A 23,893-nucleotide genomic window follows, 5' to 3' on the forward strand; every position below is an offset into this window, starting at 1 on the left:
ACAGAGAAAAGAGAAAGGGAGGATCAGCAGAATTCAGCTCATTTCTTACCCTGCTCAGCCTGTCACTACGAACATGTCCCCTTCTGCAATCTGACACAGTCAGGAGACCTGCCAAAGTGCAGTGGTGGAAAAAGTACTCGGATGTTTTTCTTAGTAAAGTAAGTGAAAGTATAAACACTACTACGATGTAGAAATACTTTGCAATTAAACGTCCGGAATTCAAAATGTTCTTGAGTAAAAGTACAAAAGTATTGGTATCAAAATGTACTTAAAGTACCAAAAGTGGAAAGTAGTCGTTATTCAGTGTCCCATTTCAAGTTTTCAAATGTATAAAAATCATTCGAAAATAGCAGTTTCACAATGCGTTGTATCGTGAACACATTGTGAGCCTATTTTCAAATGGCCGAAATGTATACAGGGCTGAAGTGGGTAATGCATGTTTTGTAATAATAATCAAAATCTACAAATTAACTAGTAGTCTATCTAGTTTTGAACTAAATGTAGTGGATTAAAATTACAATATTTGGATCCAAGATGTATTAGAATAATAGAATTGGAAATACTCGTGTTGCTGCCGGGTTGAAAAGTTGTAACTCTGACATGTTCCTTTTTTATTGTGTTAAAAATAGCAATAGGGTATAGGTACCCTCATAAAAAAAAACATGCAGTAATCCTGGTCTCTAAACTACATCCCCCTGGCCAGCCCGGGCGCCTGATGGATGGGGAAAGAAACTGGTCGGAATTATATGTTCCTTGCACACGCTACGTCCAACCGGGGAAACTCCCTGTCAGGTGAAAAGAAGCAGCTTGTACTACTGCATTGAAGGAAGCATGCGGTCAGTCCATTGTGTAGAGCCCAGGATTACATTACTGTAGATAAGTGACACTGGCTGAAAAAATGGGTTACAAAATCATGGGATTAAGAAATTGTGTCTGGGAGGCGTGAGGACGTTGTGAGCTCATAGAGCTGAAATGTACAAGTGTTTTACCCAACAGCAACGATAGAACACCACTGAGGCGGCAGTGGCTCAGGGGTAGTGACCGCTACACTTTACCCAGTTCTAACCCAGGCTCCCACAGAGTTAGTGTCAAAGTTAAATGTCCTTGAGCTAGCCTGGCTAATAAGCCAGACTCAAATCTCACTGTCGTGTGGTATTTCCGCCGGCAGGTTGATTCGGTGTGAATTGAATGCACTATATCTATGTAAAGTGCTTTGGATAAAAGCGCTATATAAAAGCAACCATATAAATGCACCATTTCATGCATTCTGGTTTACAGATATGTAAGCATCCCATTTGATTCCAGCTATTAATCATTTAGCTGGGGACCCCCTAGAACCCCTTCACGGACCCCTAGCGGACCCTCCCTGACCCTAACCCCATGGCGTACAGAATACTTGCCTTAATGGCTCCGTCACTCTCATTAACTGAACGAGAGTTGACGGATGGTGTCTGAAACCATATTTTTGTGAACCACTTGGGATTTCAAAAACAAAAACAAAGAAACAATGATCCATCTCAGTTTGCATAAAGTGACAAGGTATGTTTTGACATGTGTGTGAGTGACTGGACGTTAAAACTAAGCTCCGGGCTTTCATTGTCACAAACTCATTCAGTTGAAAACAATTGTGGGTGTCTTTTTATTATTATTGTTTGTTCGCCCGTGTGTCCCCCTCTCTGATTTTCTCCTCTGCTCACTGTCTACTTTTCATTGGTTTAATATGTATTAAACCCAGACACACTTAACTGCCCTACACAGCCAACGTGCAGTAGTTTGAAATTTCTTTATTTAGGAATACCCCATTGAGATACAGTATCTCGTTTTCGAGAGGGTCCTAACTACAATCAATACAATACAATACACAAAAGGGAGAAAAGAGAAGAAAAAAAAAGAAAAACTAAAACACAAAACAAAACAAACAAACACAAAATACAAAACACAAAAAACAGGGTATTACAATAAGCAAGTATAATAGCAAAGAGATGGATCATTTGTTCTGTCAGATATGAGTACAGTTGATTAAACACATATGTACATATCCAGAGCATACGTATCCACGTGAAACACATATACACTGTTTATATATTCATTGCGAGTAACTATAAATACGCTAAGTCAGGTATGTAATATAATAGTGTATAAATACATTGAATAAATAAGTTGAGCAATAGTCATCATGGCATCATGGGCATGTGCAGGAGGTCGTAAGGTAAGAAGACAGCGCACTTTTGAACATGTTGAAAGATGAAATGGTTCGAATATTGGTTGGTAAGTTGTTCCAGTCAGAGGGAGCTTTAAACATAAATGCATTCTTACCTAATGTATTGGAGACTATGGGAACAGAAAAATAAGGTTGAATGGAATGCCTCAGTTGGTAATTGGTGGTGGGTGGTTCTAGAAACTGTTTGAGATATTGAGGATAATTGAGGTGTATACATTTGAAAATAAACTGAATCCAGTGACACTTACAGTAAGAGAGGGCAACTGAAGATTTTCATACATGATACAATGGTGAGTTGTAAAAGGGCAACCTAAGATGAATCTGCACAGTTTGTTATATACAATGTTGAGAGTATTCAGGTTTGTTTTAGATGCGGTTAGATACACAACATCTGCATAATCGAGTATCGGTAAAATAAGCTGTATGACTAGTCTTTTCCTGACTGAGAATGTAAAACAGTTTCTAGAGCGATAAAGAACACCAATACTAAAGTTAACTTTTCTTACAATATGATCAATGTGACATTTAAACGAAAGTTCAGTATCCAGCCACATGCCCAAATATTTGGTGTGTTCAACTCTTTGCAGAGGAGTATCATCCAAGCTGGTTATAGAGAATGAGTGATTTAGCGATTTTGATTTAATATTTTGACGTGTGCCAAAGATCATTGTGAAGGATTTAGTTTTGTTGAGTTGAAGTTTATTGGCTGCTAGCCAGTTTTGTAGAGTGGTGAAATCTGATTGTAAAGCTGATTCTATTTCTGGTAAAGTAGATTTGGAGGTGTATAGAACTGTATCATCAGCATAGAGTTGAACATTGCATGTGGAGCATATTGAGGGGAGGTCATTGATAAATATAGTAAATAAAAGTGGACCTAGGGAAGAGCCTTGAGGCATGCCTCGTTCCTGAACTGACAAATCAGATTTACATCCTTGTATGACGACACGTTGTTTTCGATTATGCAGATATGAATTAAACCATAAGAGAACATTGCGAGATAGACCAACAGAATATAATTGATCTAAGAGGAGGTAATGGTCGACCAAATCGAAAGCCTTCGAAAGGTGAATGAAAATAGCTCCAGTAAATTTTTTGTTGGCAGATGCTGATGTAATATCATTTGTAAGTTTTAGTAAGGCAGTGGTTGTGGAGTAATTAGATCTGAATCCAGATTGATGGGGTGATAGGATGTTATTTTCGTTGAGGTAATGTGATAGTTGGTTATGGTCTGGATTATCTTTTCAAATATTTTTACAATTGAACAAATAATTGAGATAGGTCGATAATTATTGGGTTCAAGTGCATCACCCCCTTTGTGCAAGGGAGTGATACGTGAACACTTCCAGACAGCAGGTAATTGACAGGTTGTTAGTGACATATTGAAGACATCACAGAGAGGGTACATGAGAATGTGAGGTGCTAATTTGATAAATTTGGTTTCAATGTTATCTAACCCAGGACCACTGCTCTCCTTTAAATCAATAATTACATCATGGACCTCTATTGGTGTTATTTTCCTAAAAGAGAAGGAACTATTACAAGTCTGCATGTTGTTAAATGCAATGGGCAGGTCAGGCATTGGTGTAGGACAAACAGAGGAAAAGTGCTGATTGAAAGCTTGAGCAATTAACTGCGGATTATGCAATATGGCATTATTAACTTTTAATTGATTAGGAGATGTATTTTTAGTGGATGCATTAGTTAAAGATTTTACTTTGTTCCAAAATTGTTTCGGATTTTTAAAGTCACGGTGGAGAGATTCCTTGTAATAATTTGATTCCGCATTTCTGGTCAAAGTTTTGCTTCTATTCCTCAGTTGCCTATACCTCTCCCAGTCATCAGGATGCTTGGTCCTCTTCTATTCCTCAGTTGCCTTTACCTCTCCCAGTCATCAGGATGCTTGGTCCTCCCAGATGAGGCCCATGCAGTATCTCTCTGTCTAAACAGAGTTATGAGTTCGGATGTAATCCAGGGAAGATGACTTCCCTTTACTCTTGTCATTTTATAGGGAGCATGTTTATCTATAATTTTATTAAATTCAGAGTATAGGAAGCCCCAGGCATTATGAACATCGGGTATAAGTTGAAACCTATCCCAATTAATTGAAATCAAGTCATTAATAAATTGATCAGTATTCATTTTTTTGTATTGTCGGATTTTAATTAATTTAGGTGGCAATTTAGCTAATTTGATTTTCCAAATACAGTAAATAATTGAATGATCGCTGAAACAGTCAGACATAACCCCTGATTTTATAACTCTGTTTGGGTGTGAAACCAGTATCCAATCAAGTAGAGATTGACATGTAGCTGTAATACGAGTAGGCTCAGTGATTAATTGGGTAAGGTTCATGTTGCCAATGATGCCTTTTGCTTTACTGGAGGATCTATCCGTCCAATTTTTATTAAAATCACCTAATAAAATTAATTCGTTTTTATTGTTGATGCAATTTATAGTAGCGGCCAAACAGTTGAACGATTCAACAGGTGTAACTACGTTTTTGGACAAATCACCTTTTTTGTGTATCCAAAAGGTCAAATTTTGGGGCATGAACATTAACAATGACCTCAAACACATATTTAGAATTAGTGTAATATATACCAGACCAGTTGAAACACTTTTAATCCCATTGTCGGCCAATGTCAGAACAGCTCAGTTCCATATGGAGATCTAAGGGTGGCAGGGGGTGCAGGTGAGTGTATAGGGTTTGATGAGGTCAGATCAACATATAGAATGTCAGAACAGGTCGGCTCCATGGAGATCTATAATTATGACTGCAGGGCAGTGTCTTGAGTGTACAGGGTTTGGTGAGGTTTGGCCGTATATGGATGTCATATCAACACATGGAATGAATTATGTATTGGCCATACATGGAGCGTGTCACGAGGCGTGCCGGACGGATGGACGCATGGACTGACATGTTTTGCAGGTTTTCAAAGTAAACTGCGACCTATGGTCGCAATTATCAGAATACAGTGCTTTCACATTTTAACAACAAATGTAATTTGCACCACCCTATTCCCCCCCCCCCCCCCCCTGAAACGACGCCCTCTGTGTGCTTCTGTATGTGGGTCGTTGTTGTCATTCACTCTGCAGCGTCTTAAATTAGCCTAGCATGATCCTGGGTTTCCCCAGTGGGTGCACACGACATGGTGGCCTGTTGAAAGGACCTGGCAACACCACATGACAGGATAATCTGCAGCTGTTCCCCTGGGCTCTGGGCTCTGCATGCTAAAACCACTGACAGACAGGAGGGCTATACTTTGTTTTACTTATAGGCTAAGTAAAAGTAGTGATGCCACAATGTAGAACTTATACTTATGTTACAAGTGTAAAAGTCTGGCTTTCAGAATTTATTTGACTAATACTTAATAATAAACATAATACTCATTATGCAGAATGTCCCATTATGTCAGTTTGCCCAGGAAAACACGGGCACCCCACACATTAGAAGGACAATATCAGTCACCAGAAACAAGGACGGGTGTTTTCAATGAATCTATTCTATCATGGTTGAAATGGAATTTGATGTTACAATGGGTTTGTATATGAAGGGGGCGGGGCAACTAAAAATAATATCAAATATCTAAATATTGAATCAAGCAACTTAAAAAACTGTCGGGGTGTTCACATGAGCCTGAGTAGACGATACAATTACCAGAATTTTCTTAAAAAAAGTGAAATATCCCTTTAAATAAAACATAATATGAGTTGCCTACCTTTTCCAGTGCTGACAGTACATGACCTCGACACATAGCCAGCCAATCAATGCTGCCCACTTGACGAGCACATTAGAACAGGTGCTGACAGCTCTTAAATAGTCCACCCTATAAAGAAATACACTGCAGGTTCTGCTGATAGACATCCTGTCAATCATATGCATGCACGCACGCACGCATGCACGCACAGACATCTCTTATTGAACTGATAGGGACACACTTTGCTTTTGTGGGGAATCGGTCAATGATAATTTACACATCGTACAAGTTCAAACAGATCATACATACAGTACTGTAATGCAGGTTGTTAACCCTTTATATACCCTCTAGAGACCAGTGGTTCCAATTCCAAATCCTTTTGGTGTTGTAAGCATTATGTTATACTTTAGCTATTGAAAAATAGCAGATCTACAAGCTCATAGCGTGGCACCGAGTGATTGCGCTACGAGCTTGTAGATCTGCTATTTTTGAAAGCTTGAAAATGTGGCACACATGTTTTTAACTCAAATCTTTGGCTCTATTTGTTTTTCTATATTTTCAGATGGGGTTCCGCTGCCAATTACATATAATTTTTGGGTTTGTTGACATGAAATGGTTTGAAAACCACTGACATAGAAACATAGGTTTGGCTTGAGACCCAAAAGAGAGACTAAACTAATATTGACTATACAGTAGGCCTACTATAGTCCGGCAGCCGACAGGCTTCTTTTGTTTAAAGCGGGAAATTTGGTATAATTATAGTCTTTTTTTATTGGCCTAAAATATTGTTTATATACATACATTCATGAATCCACTTGCTGTTAGTATTGTGCATTGTTTTATAGGGTGGTTTGGAACCACTGGTCTCTAGAGGGTATATAAAGGGAAACTGAATAGGGCAATGTCTGGAGTTGATAGAGCAAGCATTAACTTCTTCAAGACTGTCTTCCCAGAGCTCATCTGAAATTTGATTCCCAACTCATTTTCCCATGCCAACTTAACTGCTGATGTAGTAGGTATAGGTTTACAGCTTGTCATCAAATTAATTTCACAAATTAATTAACTCAGTTAACGCAGTTATTTTGACAGCCCTAATATATTATGCATCCATGCAGAGGAATATGGTCCCATTTAGGACATCCCTTTCTTCTGCAGGGACCTGTTACAGCTGTTACAACGACCAAAACCTAGTGATGCACTGACTGTTATTTTTTTGTTATATTAGTTTTTATTTGGTTTTTATAGACATGACAAACAAATGTAGGATATTTAACCAACAATTATACCGTAGGCTAGTCGTTGTGCACTGAGGACCACATGGTCAACTTTATGACGACTTTCTTACATTATTTGATATTTTGGCCAATGTTTGACAAGTTTTGATAGTATAGTTTTTTTCTTTAGGTATTAGGACAAAGAGTTAATTCAAGGAGTTTTGTATGGTGTTACCATTTTATTATCAGTGATTCAAGTGACTGCAGGGTTCATAATAATAATAATAATCTTTATTGTCCCGAAGGATATTTGTCTTCACAATCTGTTCAACAGTTCAACACCCACATCAAAAACAACACAGAGCACATAGCACCAAGACAAAACAAAAAAACAAAACATGAGTTCCCCACTGTGTACAGAACCATCCTATCGGCGGGGCAGTTTGTTTAATGCCGCGATGGCTGAGGGGACATAGTCTACCTCATCCTGTGGTTTCATGAAAGTAATTAACATTAACATTAACTAATATTTTACATACTGACCTGCTAACCATCATACAACTATAGAATGTCATAAAGAGATTCATCCAACCTGATAATTACATTTTAGGAAATTGTGTAAAAAGTGCAGTACAGTTACAAGTGTAAAAGTTAGCAAATTTGTTGCTGTTGGGAGGAAACTATACCTAACTCAATTTTTCTTTTTTTTTCTTTTTTATTCTTATAATTTTTTCTTTTTTTCTGCTTAAATCAGAGCTATTGAACACCATTTATGTCTGTGCTTTGGACAAAACCTCTTAACTCCATTGGACCCTCAAACTGTCTGCTAAAGCAGCAAATTAACTCCACCACGTCTTCCCCTCTCATGGAACTAATTGACAATATATAAAGTGAAGTCACAACACCAACTTTGATGAGGCAGTATTGCTTTGTTTTCAAAATCTAAGGTTTTCATTTCCTGAAGAAAATGAATATTTTGGAGTTAGGTGGTTTCTTCCTGACAGCTGAGATATACAGTACAAATATAATAGTGTACATTTTATGGTAAAGTATCTCAATTCCTCAACATGATTACTACTGAGATAATTAAGTTTCTACATGAATCCCTTATATTTTAATTACCTTTAAAATAATCCCTATATTATTGTTGGCATTAGTACTATTACTGATATTATTAATACTATTGCAAAGTGATAGCAGACAATAGAAAACAAATACTAGGCAGTATAATGTATCAATAACATGACATCATCATCATGTCTAACGTGGTTTCAGAGTCACACTGACCTTCCATGGTAACATCTTCAGAGGGAGAGTCTGATAATTGCTAATGTATGGAAAGAGTGTGTCAGTGAAGGTGTGTGTGGTGTGGATGTGTGTGTTGGTATCAGGATCAGAGAAGGACAGAGTTCCTTTGTTCCAGTCCAGCTGGACTCTGATCTTCTTGGGGTTCTGCTTCACTGAGAGATCAGTGTCTGACTCTGAGGAGGAGAATGCTTTGTATTTACCTTTATTGAACCATATGGCCCAACATTGACCCCCTACATGTATCTTTCCTTTCCTCTGGAAGGACTTTGCTAACACACCCAGTTCCCAGGGTGTATTGTCTCCAACCTCAACATCCCAGCTGTGAGTCCCAGAGTTAAAGCCCTCAGAACCCACAACACGGCCCCACCAGTCAAACCTCTCTGGATTGTCAGGAAGCTGCTGTTTCTTTCCCCATCTCACGCTGGTCAGATCATCAGACAGGATGATGTTTGGAAAGGCAGTGTTGGGATCCAGAATGACAGGATTGTAGGAGACAATGTCCTTCATCTTGTCCCAGACTCTGAAGGCCAGGTTTCCCAGGTGTTTGGCCTCGTCTATCAGTGTTCCTGAGACCGGCTGTGGGTCCTGCAGTGCAGTGAGCACTCTTTCCACTGTGGTCTGCAGGAATGAGACGTGTTCGGCTCTCAGCTCCTCCTCGATGGCTCTGATTGTGTCTGAAATGGTTGATATGTCTCTGTTCAGACCCTCGATCTTCTCCTTCATCATCTGACTCTTCTGCTGCTCTTCCTTCCTCAGTGCAGTGATCCTGGCCTCTTCTTCATCATGTAGAAACTGATGCATCTTCTTAAACTGTTCCTTCATCTGCGTCTCGGTGTGCCGGGCCCGGACCTTAATGTGTTCTGCCGTTTGCTCGTAGTTTGTTTTAACTTCATTAAAAACCTTCAGTTTCTCCTGTAAAGGCTTCAATGATATCTGGACTTTCTCCTGTACGAAGGCCTCACACATGTTCTTCAGAGCCAGGTTAAGAGGTGGATCAATTGAATGTCTCTTCTTACAAATGGGACATTCCTTTTTTTCTGTCTTTCTCCACTTTTCCTGCAGACAGGCTTTACAGAAGCTGTGGCTACACGCCAGTATAACAGGTTCTTTAAAGATGACGCAACACACAGGACAGGAATAATACTCTTCTGGGCGAGATGCGTCGGAAGCCATTTTGTGTCAGAGTTTAGCTACAAAGACAGGAAATGCAGTCAGGGGTGGTAACACTCCTTTTAGAATGATTCTAATCAAGTTTACTTTGACTGTGAAAGTGGTTGTTGTTAAAGTCCATTCAGCTGATAGAGTCAGCAGGTAGTTCCAGTGTTCTGGGTCAGTGTTCAGCAGGTAGTTCCAGTGGTCTGGGTCAGTATTCAGGTAGTTCCAGTGTTCTGGGTCAGTGTTCAGCAGGTGTTTCCAGTGGTCTGCTTCAGTATTCAGGTAGTTCCAGTGGTCTGGGTCAGTGTTCAGGTAGTTCCAGTGGTCTGGGTCAGTATTCAAGTAGTTCCAGTGTTCTGGGTCAGTGTTCAGCAGGTGTTTCCAGTGGTCTGGGTCAGTATTCAGCAGGTGTTTCCAGTGGTCTGGGTCAGTGTTCACGTAGTTCCAGTGGTCTGGGTCAGTGTTCAGCAGGTGTTTCCAGTGGTCTGGTTCAGTATTCAGGTAGTTCCAGTGTTCTGGGTCAGTGTTCAGCAGGTAGTTCCAGTGGTCTGGGTCAGTGTTCAGGTAGTTCCAGTGGTCTGGGTCAGTGTTCAGGTAGTTCCAGTGGTCTGGGTCAGTGTTCAGGTAGTTCCAGTGGTCTGGGTCAGTGTTCAGCAGGTGTTTCCAGTGGTCTGGGTCAGTGTTCAGGTGTTTCCAGTGGTCTGGGTCAGTATTCAGGTAGTTCCAGTGGTCTGGGTCAGTGTTCAGCAGGTGTTTCCAGTGGTCTGGGTCAGTATTCAGGTAGTTCCAGTGGTCTGGGTGAGGGTCAGTGTTCAGCAGGTAGTTCCAATGGTCTGGGTCAGTATTTCCTCCTCTAGCTGTGGATGGACAGTCTGTTCTCTCTCAGTGGAAGTTGTGTTTGATCTGGCGTCTCAGATCAGACTGGCAAGAGTTGGAGCTTTGACACACTATAGACAAAGTTCACTCTCTCTCTGTCACACATGCAGGTGTGTGCACGCACACACACACACACACACACACACACACACACACACACACACACACACACACACACACACACACACACACACATCATGATGATATGTTGTGAGATCTTCTGGGCTTGACACACAACTAAACAAACTAGTTTATAAAAGGTTCTAGGAGTCAGGTGCGGCAGGTCAGGTCCGGCATGTCTGGCATTTACCAGAAGGGCCAGGCAGGGTGGGGCCCTTGACATCTCACGCACGTGCAGGATACCGTGATACAAGCGCAAGACCGACACAGGACGCTGGACGCATCTCTCTCTCTCTCTCTCTCTCTCTCTCTCTCTCTCTCTCTCTACACAAGGCAAATTGTTTGTGATAGTAGGATAGCCTACGTGCGTTAAATCTTGATTTTCATTAAATAACTCTCTCTCTCCGTATGGAGAGAGAGAGAGTGTGTGTGCACACACCCACACACACACGGTTATTTTGACATTCCGCTTTAAAAAATGTTGCCACTACTGTCGGAGCAGCCATAAACTAAACAGGTTAATCTCGATGTTCTGGGCATCTTTGTAATGTTAGTGTTAGTAAAAAGCAGGTAAAAGAGTAACGTTTGAGGCAGACTAACATCAGTCACTCTACCGTTCACTGTAGTAGAAGAGATGCGCCTGGTGAGCGTTTAGACCCCGCAGCTATGTCGAGTCCGCATACAGGAAATACGTAAGCTGCGACCATGAGACCCGTTTCTGAATTTGTCTATTGCCAACAGTTACAATTCAATCAACCAACTGCAATCAATGGCAAACCACTTCACCTGTGGGCATGCAGTGGTCCACAGGTGTATTGCATAATGCAATTTGCAACTTGCATTCAACTATTCTGTTGTGTCTTTTGTGAGATCTTAATTGTATTGCATATTAAAATAATAACTAGTTTTTGGATAAGGCAGGGTTGGGCAACTTTGAGAGGGCCACAAGGCATATAGTAAAAATAGCCGATAGCTGAAGATCTGCAATTTTTGCATTTTTTATTTATTGGAATCCTGAATTCTTTTTTAGCTATTTCTGAATTGGAATCCTGATTTTTATTTAATTTCAAATACATTTACATGTTCTTTATGAACTTAAATGCAAATACATTGGACATGTGGCCCCCTTAGTGGTTGTGGCCCCATGAAGCGACCGCTTATATTGCTTATGCCTAGAACCGTGCAGACAGTCCTGCTCATCAGGGGCGCTCAGGGTTCCTTATATTCTGTACAGTGGTTTTCAAAGTTGTTGTGACCAAACAGCCCAATGAGCAAACTACTCTACTCTAAGGCCAGCTACATTCCAAATTTCAGTACATTGGGCTGGTCACTGACTCCATGACTAAGACTTGGGAACTTTACTGGACCCATCTTGTAGATGCCAGCCAGTAAAGCTCCTCCACTTAGGCTGCAACAGTCATGTAGGCCTATTGGACGCAGAAAATTATACAAAGCTGGAATCCTTTGCACCTCAATATATAGAAGTTGTATGATCAGGACCAAAAAAAAGAGCGCATGGTGTGACGGAGCGCATGGTGTGTGTGTGTGTGGGTGTGTGTGTGTGTGTTGTCGCTGCCCCCTGGTGATCGCTGATCGGGTAGATTAATCAGCAGATTGGCTACTTGGTATGTCTGTAAACCTCGTCCTTCCAGTCGCTTTGTAGCAAACAGTAGCACACACTGGTTTGTTTTGGAAAACAGCAAAACACAAAATGGATATAGCCTACGCCCTACGGTCTTTTTCAAGGCAAATATAAAGTAATTCAGAAGAAGAAGCTGTGAGTCGGCTGTCAGCACTCAGCAGCACCAGTGCCCGCACGGTTCACAGTTCACACCACTGTAGCAACACTGACACATTCAGCAGAGTGGCTGCTGTCTCTGTGCCGTCTGTGAAGAGCCATGAGCCGGGAGGGGAAAACACTGACTCGAGACTTGAGAAAAAGACCCATATCGGCCAAAATATCCCAAAACGATGCCCGGGGAACTTTAATTAAAAGCTAGATGCAGTGGCTATAATTGGGTCAAGGGTGTTCATGCGTTCGTGAGCAATGGTGTACAAGATTGGTAATACATTGGTCAAAGTAACTCATTTTTAGACACCCCCCCCCCCCCCCCCCCACGCAATTCTAGCCTACCCAAAGGTAAAACAAAGTCGGACAGTGTTTTATCCGCTCCCAAACTTTTTCGGGAGAAATAAACAGACATTGCTATTTCTGCAAACCGCATATAACATATAACCTCTAAAACAACATTTAGTCTACATGTTGTGAGTAGCCTACATTTGTATACACATGAGGAATTAGTTGGAATTACATTTAGAAGACAATGGCAAGCCGTCAACGGGTGCAGGGAGAGGTGTGAAGATCATTAGACGAGTGGGGGAGAGAGTGGCCAATCAAATCGCATGAAAAACACGGTCATCTTGACCTTTCATAGTCATAGTAGTATTTGAGTTCAGACATGCTAGTGTTAAGTAGCATGTGACATGTCAAACTAGGGTTTTTTCATGATTCTGAATCCATTCCAAGCATTAGTTTTGCGTAAAATGCACTCCTTGGGCTAAAAGCAGCCCTACCCACTTGCCCAAATGTGCCCAAAATGTGCTGACCTCATCACTGTCATGATGTCTATGGCCGTTTTTAGCCCAAGGAGTGTATTTTGTGCAAAACTAATGCTTGGAATGGATTCAGCATCATGAAATCCCCCTAGTTTGACATGTCACATGCTACTTAAAGCAAAAGGAAAGTTTGACATGGTAGGGTCACAAGAAACCCCTATAAAAAATTGCCCAATACGTTCAGCCGGTCAGCAAGTGGATTCATGAATGTATGTATATATACAATAGTTTAGGCCAATAAAAACAGACTACCAAATTTCCCACCCGTACACCTGGGCTGCCGGACTACTAGGGGTGTAACGATAGAGCAATATTGACTTTGTATCGTATCGTAGCGTTTTGCAATGCAAATAATCTGAATTGAATCGTTTGCAATGCAAATAATGGATTGTATCAATACTAAATTCTTGTGCGTTGTATTTATTTAGTAATTTTAAGAAGAAAAATTAAAAAGACACTAGTGCTTTCTTGGGTATGATTTGGGGCCCTAAAGATGATTACAAAATCAATATAAAAATCTTAATCAACCCTCTGACCGATTTTCACCCCTCAGGGCGTGTTTGTACTGTCCAATACTTTGATACGGAGGGGGGTGAAATTATGACGGGCAGTTACTGCCGTCAAAATTTTTAAAAAATAAATAAGAGTGAAATAGACACTTGTGCTTACTAAGGTGTAATTTGGGGCCCTCATCGGTAACACTTGCTATGCATTCCAAATAAGCTTTATAATGTGTTACGATAAAGTGCATGATTATTTTTTATAATAATTTAACATTTAACATTTATAATGTATAATTATAAACAAGTGTTACCGCATAAGTTCCGACATACTAACAGTCCGACACCCTACCCCAAACCCAAACGCATGTCGGACCAACGCATGTCGGACCAACGCATGTCGGCAGCAACGGGTGATTTGCGCATGTCAGACACCCCATATTGAGCCCTTTATTTTCAGTAGGTCTATCCCCTCATATTCACCAGCTTTTGGTGTGTGTGTGTGTGCACCTACACAAACATTAAATTCCCATTGACAATGAATGGACAATTTTACGTCATAGTGTCTGAGTAAATACTGTAGATAGTGTCCATTTTACGGCATGATGTACGATGATAAGAGCACCCCTCACTTCACACGGGTGTGATTTTATTTTAATGATGAGTAATACGTGTAATTATTGTTTTGTTATGTTAACATAACAAAGTCACAGGGCAAAGTTATTATGCCTTTAAGGTGTTGCTATGACAATCTAAACAAGCTGTTCATATGTGGTTCAATAGACCAGACCTCAGAGACAAATTCATGGAAAATGTTGATGTTCAGATTAATTTGCACTATGGAATAATTTCACTGACGGGTTTCCTGTGTATTTATAGCTCTGGCCACAGTCTGTGCACATTTCCCATAGGCCGTAAAAAGTGTCTGGAGTGGGTATTTTGAGGACAAAACACTCGTTTTATACTGAGATTAGATTACTCTAATGAGTTGTTCATAACCTTTTCAGGCTGTGATCCCCCAAACATAATCATATTTGAAGAATCATAATTGAACAGGGGAACCCCCCCCCCACACACACACACACACACACACACACACACACACACACACACGCACACACACACACACACACAAACACACACACACACACACACACACACACACACACACACACACACACACACACACACACACACACACACACACACACACACACACACACACACACACACAGTTGAGTACACAGTAATGGTGTTCTTTAAAAAAAGAAAAAGGTATTAAATAGCTGTATATCATTGATATAATATCAATTAGTTCCCTGTCCATCCGGGCTATGGGGCAGGCTGCAACCACAACTATACAGATCCCATAGTTTGCGAGGAGTGTTCACACAAACTGCTTCAGCTGTGTCACTATGTTCATGTGCAGATCATCTGCGGTCAACCCGCTGAGAGAACGCACGGTTTACAGATAGAATATACTGTAGTAGGATTGCTTTCTTCTCGGTTAGATGTGTATCTGGCTAATTGTGTTTGACATTGTGTTCGAGCTTGTTTTAATTGGAAGAATAATATGGTGGCTGGTGTAATATTGTCTTACATATTGTTTATTCTTCCACCTGGCTCCCATAGGCTGTTTAACAATATCTCCCCATTGCAGTTGGAATTGCAGACTCACATCCATTTTATTTATTTTTTAATTATTATTCATATTTTTCGTAATCGGAAGACTCACCTCTGGTGGGCATTTATATAAAAAATTGCCACGGACATACAAAATGAGTGGACAATATTATGACCAGAAACGCAAACTACCAATCCCAATTTTCTTGTTTGGGTAACAAATTGGCATATTTTTAATTAATCATTTTAACATTAATAGAAAGATCTGATGGTTTGAACAGATCGTTTATTTGCAAATGACATAGGTAATGTATTCTCTCATTTTGCCACCAGATGGCGGGAACGCACCATTATGCTGATTTTGCAAAAAATAGACGAATCTGGTTAAGTCACTTCCGGTTCAATGATCGATAATATCCGGTAGTACTTTAACCCCGTGTCACTCTCTTGGCTGTCCGGGATGCTAAGCTAATGATAACTTTTTCATAACTAAGTCAAATTAAGGTCAAATCAACCCCAAAACATCGCAAAATATCAAATTTTTTACAGCGACGCACATAGAGACGGCGCGCGTGCACGATAGCGCACGATCGCGCGGATTTCGGCCGTTTTTTGGTAAATTACATCCAACATTACTGAAATTAGCGAAAACATGCTAATTTTGGCTTCGTTGAACCCCCGATAACTGACATTGATTGACATTCCGTTAATTCCGTTAACGGTAGGTTTGTATTTTTAGCAATAATTCGTTTTTTCCGTTAATTGTAGCCCAGGGGTTAAATGTCAGTGTGAATGTCACTGTAAAGTGCTTTCGATCAAATATAAATGCAACATTTCCCCCTTCCAGGGCTCGACGCTTAGCATTTTTCCAAGTAGCACGTGTGCGCCTAAGTTGAAAAATCTAGTAGCACACAAATTATTTTAGGAGCACGATGAAAAATTATGTATTTTTAAGGGGCGCTAGCCCCTCCTATATACAGCCTTTGTCCCCACACATCTCAAAATGAGCCATTGACAATCAACAGAGAAATTACGTCAAAATTCTGCTAAATATGACATAAATTAAACGCCATTGACATTTAAGGGAAAATGTATGTCATATGTAAACGAGCAAATCAGCTAACCAATCACAGGCAACAGGCATTCTGATTGGCCAGTATGAGATGATTTCTGATGATGTATGATGACAAGAGCGCCCCTCACTTAACATGGGTGTGATTTTTCTTTAATGTGATATGAGGTAGGGGTGGAAAATAATATGTCAAAATATTATATCACTATCTTTTCAGCAATTATCACAAAATAGTGATATTCATCATGATATCATTGTTATGTTTGTTTTCATATAATCTATATAATCAATTTGTTTTATGCTAATACTTTGTAGATAGATCGATAGTAGCTCTGTTCCATACCTCATGTGCAACACATTAGAGCTTTGGACCAGAGCTAGATAGAATATGTTGCTCATGGATGGATAGACAGGCTATCCGTTTTTATCCTGCTGTTCTGTCATGTTAGTGTGACATTCAGACAGTGCAGAGGCTGCTCGATGTTGAATTAGTATTGTAACATTCTCCTTGGCTTTGACTGACTGACTGATATTAATACGGTAATCCAGCCAGTTCGGTCATTCGCATTATCATTTATGCTGGGCACACGCTTTTGTAAGCAAACGCTAAGCAAGGGTTGTTTTTGATAAACATCAATCCGTCCACTCCATGTGTGTGTGTGCGCGCGTGCGTGCACGGCTGTACGCTGTTTCACCCGCGTTTGGTTAAAAGTAAGTTACGTTTGAACTTTGAACATTACAAACAAACTTTGAAAATAACGTTTCAGGGTCCAAGCAATTCCCTCTGAATCTGTACTATCATGCTAATGCTATCCTGCTGAGTTCGCTCCGTCTTCGCTGCTGACAGTCAGCAAGCAGTGACAGGGAAGAGAACGGAGCAGCAACACAGTGAGGGGAGGGGCGGTGGGAGCAAAGGGGACAGATCTTCAAATGAACACCGCATTGAGCCGCCCTCGACACGTTGTTAGCTTGTAGCTCTGCTCTTTTTGGCGAACGACACCGCCGTTCAGAAATATAAATTTAGGTATAGAACCGCGACTATAGAATGTGCACTTGCTGTAGACAGAGACTTGTCTTTATCACGATTGAATGGTCAAATCCTGTAGTCGCACCTGTGCTACAAATCTAATTTTACAAGTCGCACTGTGATATTTTTTGTTGCAAATGTGAGTACCTAGTCGCACTGTCGAGCCCTGCCCCCTTCACCATATGGACTTCACTCTGTATAAGTGAAAGCTCTGAAATCTGTGGTTGAATGGTGGGACATCCCCCCTCCTCCTGCTGCATGTGTGTGTGCGTGTGCATGTGTGTGTGTGTGTGTGTGTGTGTGTGTGTGTGTGTGTGTGTGTGTGTGTGTGTGTGTGTGTGTGTGTGTGTGTGTGTGTGTGTGTGTGTGTGTGTGTGTGTGTGTGTGTGTGTGTGTGTGCGTGTGTGATGAGAAGAGAAGAGGGCCTGTGTCAAATTTGTCGGCCCCTGAAGAAATCTCTCTTATTCCATGCCAGGTTTTTTTGTCCAGGTCAGTGTCTGAGTACCTGCTGTGCTGCTGAGGGTGATTGAAGTGAGAACAGCTCTCTGTGTCTGTCAGGAGAACAACTAAGACCTGGGATGGATTTAATATAATATGAGCAGTGGTGGAAAAAGCACATGTTTGACTTAAAGTATTAGTTCAGATTTTTGGACGTATGTAGGACATACTTGCCATTAATATATTGGTTGCAAAGGTATTCATTGATTGTTTGTCGTGGTGTAGTGTTGTAGTCGAGTCCACCTAAAGCGAGTACAAATCAAGACCGAGTGTGGGAGGGGGTCGAGTCCGAGGCGCAACCGAGACCAGATTTATTTTCTTCTTTTTTCTCATTTGAAAGGTACATAAAACATTGCGGGAGCAGGCAGGTGCATTGGCTGTGCTCCGTTACTTAACAAGATAGCTGTCTATAAGCGCCAGACAGCTCTCTTATAATGTTAATGTGAATGTGCTCCTCATAATATGGGTATAATAAATTTATTGCATTGCATTATTGCATTACCGAGTCAAGTCCAAGTCAAATTAAGTGTGAGACCGAGACAAGACAGAGTTATGAAAATGTATTTGAGACGAGTCAAGGTACTACAAGTACTACAACTACGACTCGAGTGCTACAACAATACAGTGGTGAGTCCCGTAGTGGGAGTTCTGGTCTGGTTTAGGTGAATATTAAGTAGTTCCGGTCATTTGGCGGGGGTCTGGGGGCCACTCATTAAAAATAAATTATTCCACAAAACTTTTGTGTCATTTGTACTGTTGACCAGTAACACCACGTGCCCGGTGTTCGGTGGAACCCACGCTGAGAAACGGAGTGGCACGCAACTAGATATATATCCCACCATTTTGTAAACTTCTTTTCATCCTGAGCACTACTCACCCTCTGCCAACCTGGGGCGGGGGGGGGGGGGGAACGGAGCTCATGCTTCCTCCAATGCATGAGGAGTGAGCAGGCCGCACAATAGTGGGCTTGCAATTCAGACATATGGGGCACATCACAACGATTCTCCAGTGTTTCAGAGGGGAGTGAGTTCAACATGCTCAGTCGGGACGTTGTTTTGGAGATGGGATATGTTTGTTTGGCTCTGTTGTGGCTGCTCAGAGATGCCCCCTCCCTGCGGTTTTGTCATCTTCGTCTTGGCCTTAAGGCTGACACTGCCGCCATGTGTGATCACACCACCCGCACACTTCCACAGCGAAGAGCACACGCAAGCGCATGCACACACGCACACACATGGGGACAAGTAGGCTAGCCTACTTGTGAGGACAACAGCATTTTAAGGTGCCAAATGTATGAATGCCGTACTTTTTTGTTGTTGCCATCTTTTAACCCTAAACTTAAGGTGTGAGCTACAGCCCTAACCACACCAAAGGGTCAAGACTGTTTTAGCGTTGTCCCTGCGGTGTGATATGTCTTGTTGCACGTTGAGCCACGTTGACCCTAGTGATTCAATGGCCCAAACCACACCAAAGGGTCAAGACGGTTTTAGTGTTAACTCCTTGCAACCATTTGGACCCAAGGAGTTGCATGGTGACCCTTTGGTGTGGCTAGGGCTTACAGGCTCACAATCGTCACAGCACAATGCGTTGTGAGCTTGTAGATCTGCCATATGTTGTGTGCAACACCGACACACAACTAAATACAATCTCTTTAATGCCTAATCCAAACCTGAAACTTTTACTAATTGTAAGCCCAACTACCCGTTTTCACCATAAAACAATAAGCATTACTTCTTGTGAGAACTAGGACAATAGTCTTTACAATGTCTGTTTAAAAAATGTGACTATATCTAATGCAAACACACACACGTGCGTGCCAGTTGTTTGGTTTCAGCGGTTTGTGCTGTGTCTCTTGCAGCTGTGGGGATCCAGATGAAACTGGAGTTCTTTCAGAAGAAGTTCTGGACGGCCAGCCGACAGGTATGTGCACACAAACCAAACGCCCACATGATGCATACACATGTCTGCAATAAAAGAAATAAAAAAGAATACGAGCAATTCCTATCCAATTCTGAGCGGTTTGATGAATGAAATCTGATTCATGTTCAGCAATGGGAAAAGTATTGACATGTTTTACTTAAGGAAAAGTATCAATGCTGTTATGTAGAAATACTATGCAGAAGTTAAAGTTCGGAATTGAAAATATACTTGGTTAAAAGTACAAAAGTATTGGCATCACATTGTACTTAAAACCTGGAACGTATCTGTGTCACCTTAGCTTTTAACCACTTTAACCATTATTTTAAACTTTAGCTGATATACAAGCTTGTAGCGCGGAAACAAGTGCCGCGCTACAAGCTTGTGGATCTGCTATTTTTGAAAATTTGTGAAAATGTGTGCAAATCTTTGATTATATATTCTTTCACAGCGAACATTTTCTCAACTCTTTGCTTCTGGGAGGTCCCTGGAACAACATATTTTCAGATGGGGCTCGGCGGCTAATTACATATCATTTTTGGGGTCCTTGACATGGAGAACCACTGACATAGAAACATATTTCAGCGTTTTTTCAGAAAACCGGATTTTGAAGACATTTGTAGAAATATGTAGGATTACGCAAAATATCCCATTTAAAAAGTTTTTACTCCATACTCCAGTAAAGTAAATAAACATTCCTCAAAATTGCAATTAAGTGCAGTACAGAGCTTGTACATGTAGGCTACATAGTTACTTTAGATTATACTGTTCATGTTGAAATGTGTGCCAGGCCACTGCATGCACATTTGAAACTGTAAATCAGATTAATGGCACATTAGTTATTATCATTATCATTATCAATATTATTATTATTAAGTGTAATTATAGCACCCCCATCAGGCCAATTGTGGTCATTGTTATTGTAAAATAATTTCACATAATCTAGGCCTACTACTACACAAAAACATTAAGCCCTATTTTTTTTGGCTGTCAAAACTGAAATTAGCCGAAAATAGTTAATCTACGAGGTCTGTGAGCTCGTAGATCGACTATTTCCGAATGTTTTTCACACATTTTGACACGCTGCAAATTGCAATGCATCACGTTGAGAGCTTATTTGCCAATCGTCTTTTTATATTTTGTATTTGTTCACTCACGGTCGTCATGGTCGTCATGTCTATACGACTAAGTCATGGTCGTCATGTCTATACGACTAAGTCATGGTCGTCATGTCTATATGACTAAGTCATGGTCGTCATGTCTATACGACTAAGTCATGGTCGTCATGTCTATACGACTAAGTCATGGTCGTCATGTCTATACGACTAAGTCATGGTCGTCATGTCTATACGACTAAGTCATGGTCGTCATGTCTATACGACTAAGTCATGGTCGTCATGTCTATACGACTAAGACATGGTCGTCATGTCTATACGACTAAGTCATGGTCGTCATGTCTATACGACTAAGTCATGGTCGTCATGTCTATACGACTAAGACATGGTCGTCATGTCTATACGACTAAGTCATGGTCGTCATGTCTATACGACTAAGGTCGTCATGGTCGTCATGTCTATACGACTAAGTCTAAATCCGGCTTTGCTCTTGTCTTGCAGTGTGCAGCTCTGGATGGGAAGTGCTCTATAAGCTGTGATGATAAGGTCACTTTCTTTTGCTTCCTCCAACAAGCCTCTCTTTTCCACTTCTACTTAACTCTTTTCCTTTTCCACTTCTTCTCCTTCTCTTCTGAATTAACTCTTCCACTTCTACACCTTCTCTTCTGACTTACAGTGAAGCGTTATTCATAGTCTGCATTTTCGGTGGTGAGGTGACCACCGAACTACAACATGACGTCACGAGCCGCGGTGAAGAGCAAACCACCGCCACCCTTCTCTCTGTTTTTACTCACCACCGCTCAACGTTATTTCAGCTCCGGTGGTCACCTCACCATCGGAGCGGTGGTCACCTCACCACCGGAACGGTGGTCACCTCACCACCGGAGCGGTGGTCACCTCACCACCGGAACGGTGGTGAGAAGACTATGAATGAGCCTTCTCTTCTGACTCAACTCTTCCACTTCTACACCTTCTCTTCTGACTCAACTCTTCTACTTATTCTTCTTCTCTTCTCCCTTAACTCTTTTCCATTTCTACTCGTTCTATTCTGACAGACCAAGCTAGTGCAACCTATTATACTTGTTATACCTTTGAATGCGGGAGCTATACCTCTGTCTCATTAGTTGTTGCTATATACAAAGTATACATGTAGCTACAGTAGCAACATCGTTATTATGTTTTTTTTTTTTTTTTTTTCAATTTAAAGAATTTGAAAGTTTTCAGAAAACGTAAAGGTTTTAGAAGGCGTTTTTAGAATTGGCCTCAGGTCTAAAAATGGCATAACTCTTTTTTTCCACCTCTCCTCGCCCAACAGCACATCAACTGCTACCTCATTGACAACAACGGCTTTGTTCTGGTGGCAGAGGATGACACTCTGGTGAGACACACACGTTCAATTCACTTGGTATTAGTATAGTGCCCAATCATGTTGTCTCAAGAACACACACATTGACACAGTCAGAGCCCCGACGTTCTTTCCGGCCACCTACTATAGGTACCATTGTTGATGGTCACATGTTGTTGATGACACTTGAAGGAAATGATTAGCAATTTTTTAGGTTAGCCTACGTGAAGGCTGACATGAAATGAAAATATTTATTGTATTGTATTTCTCATTATAAAACAAAAGAATAATGTTGCCATCTGCTGCATTGATGTGAATGTGATATATTTATGCACAATGAAATGTGTTTTTATTTCAGTTTTGACAACTATACACATCTGTTCCTTTAATGCCTATTTGAGCGACCCCTTCTATAACCAGTCTCCCTGCCTTTTCACCACGCAGCAAGAAATCTTCGGTGCTAATTCTGCTTCGGGGCAATTTTTCGTAGCGTGTGAAAATGTCATTATCAGATCAGAGCGCTCTCGAAACGACATGGTGCTGGCCCAAGTAGATCTTCCCTGTTCTTATGGCTGTCACTAGACATGCTGTCACTCTGGCTTTGCCTCCTCATCCCACAAAGCCCACGCCGCTGGCACTGTCCTCTCTTGCCCTTCTCTCTCTCTCTCTCTCTCTCTCTCTCTCTCTCTCTCTCTCTCTCTCTCTCTCGGGCACACATCTGTTTTTCTCTTCATGTGTCCTTCACTTTTCTGCCTCTTCCAGTTCCCACTCTCTCTCTCTCTCCCCCAATGTCTTTGTGTCTCTTTTATGTCCGTCCCTCCCCTTAGGGTAGTAGGCTCTTTGGGTAAATGAGCCCAAATGGAAGTTGAGGCATATGTTTTGTCTTTGTCTTATCTCAGATACTGTGTGTGTGTGTGCGTGCGTGCGTGCGTGTGTGTGTGTGTGTGTGTGTGTGTGTGTGTGTGTGTGTCAGACAGGAAAGTTCTTTGGAGAGGCAGAGGGAGCGGTGATGAACAAACTGCTGCACATGGGCTCCTTCAAGAGGTGAGTGTTCTCCCCGTGTCCCCTATTGTAGGTACCTTCAAACCGTGTCCCCTATTGTAGGTACCTTCAAACCGTGTCCCCTATTGTAGGTACCTTCAAACCGTGTCCCCTATTGTAGGTACCTTCAAACCGTGTCCCCTATTCCTATTGTAGGTACCTTCAAACCGTGTCCCCTATTCCTATTGTAGGTACCTTCAAACCGTGTCCCCTATTGTAGGTACCTTAAAAAAAAAAGCAGTAACCCCGGTCTCTAAAACTGCCTCCCCCTGGTAAGCCGGGGTGCCTAATGGAGGAGCAAGGAACTAGGAATAACGTGTTCCTTCCACACGTAACATTGTACCGGGAAAACTCCCCCCGTCAGGTGATAAGAAGCGGCCTGCTCACTCCTCATGCATCGAAGGAAGCTCAGTTCGGGGCTCTCCCCAGGTTGGCAGAGGGAGGGTAGCGCACAGGATTACAGTTTAGGTAATTGGCACCGGGTGAAAAAATAAGTGTTACAAAATTACAGAATGTAATAAAAATGTAAAATGTAGGGGCGGCAGTTACT

General features: G+C 41.3%; 2 protein-coding genes across 2 annotated transcripts in view; one reads left to right on the plus strand and one right to left on the minus strand.

Annotated features, from left to right (window-relative positions):
• Positions 1-23,893, plus strand: part of cacna2d3a (calcium channel, voltage-dependent, alpha 2/delta subunit 3a) — a gene marked incomplete at both ends in the record, with an annotated part of 288,788 nt that overhangs the window by 221,434 nt on the left and 43,461 nt on the right. The window contains 4 exon segments of the mRNA XM_083769683.1: positions 19,784-19,845; positions 21,459-21,503; positions 22,273-22,335; positions 23,276-23,346. Coding sequence (XP_083625809.1) covers positions 19,784-19,845; positions 21,459-21,503; positions 22,273-22,335; positions 23,276-23,346 — 241 coding nt within the window.
• LOC310861259 (E3 ubiquitin-protein ligase TRIM35-like) lies at positions 8,394-9,614 on the minus strand (the record flags this gene model as incomplete). The annotated part of the gene is made up of 3 exons (XM_083768655.1): positions 8,394-8,612; positions 8,720-8,837; positions 8,881-9,614. The coding sequence occupies 3 exons, from the start codon at positions 9,612-9,614 to the stop codon at positions 8,394-8,396; spliced, it is 1,071 nt and encodes a 356-aa protein (XP_083624781.1).

This window comes from Protomyctophum parallelum, assembly GCF_964188405.1.
Source record: "Protomyctophum parallelum genome assembly, chromosome: 7".
Lineage (NCBI taxonomy): Eukaryota > Metazoa > Chordata > Actinopteri > Myctophiformes > Myctophidae > Protomyctophum > Protomyctophum parallelum.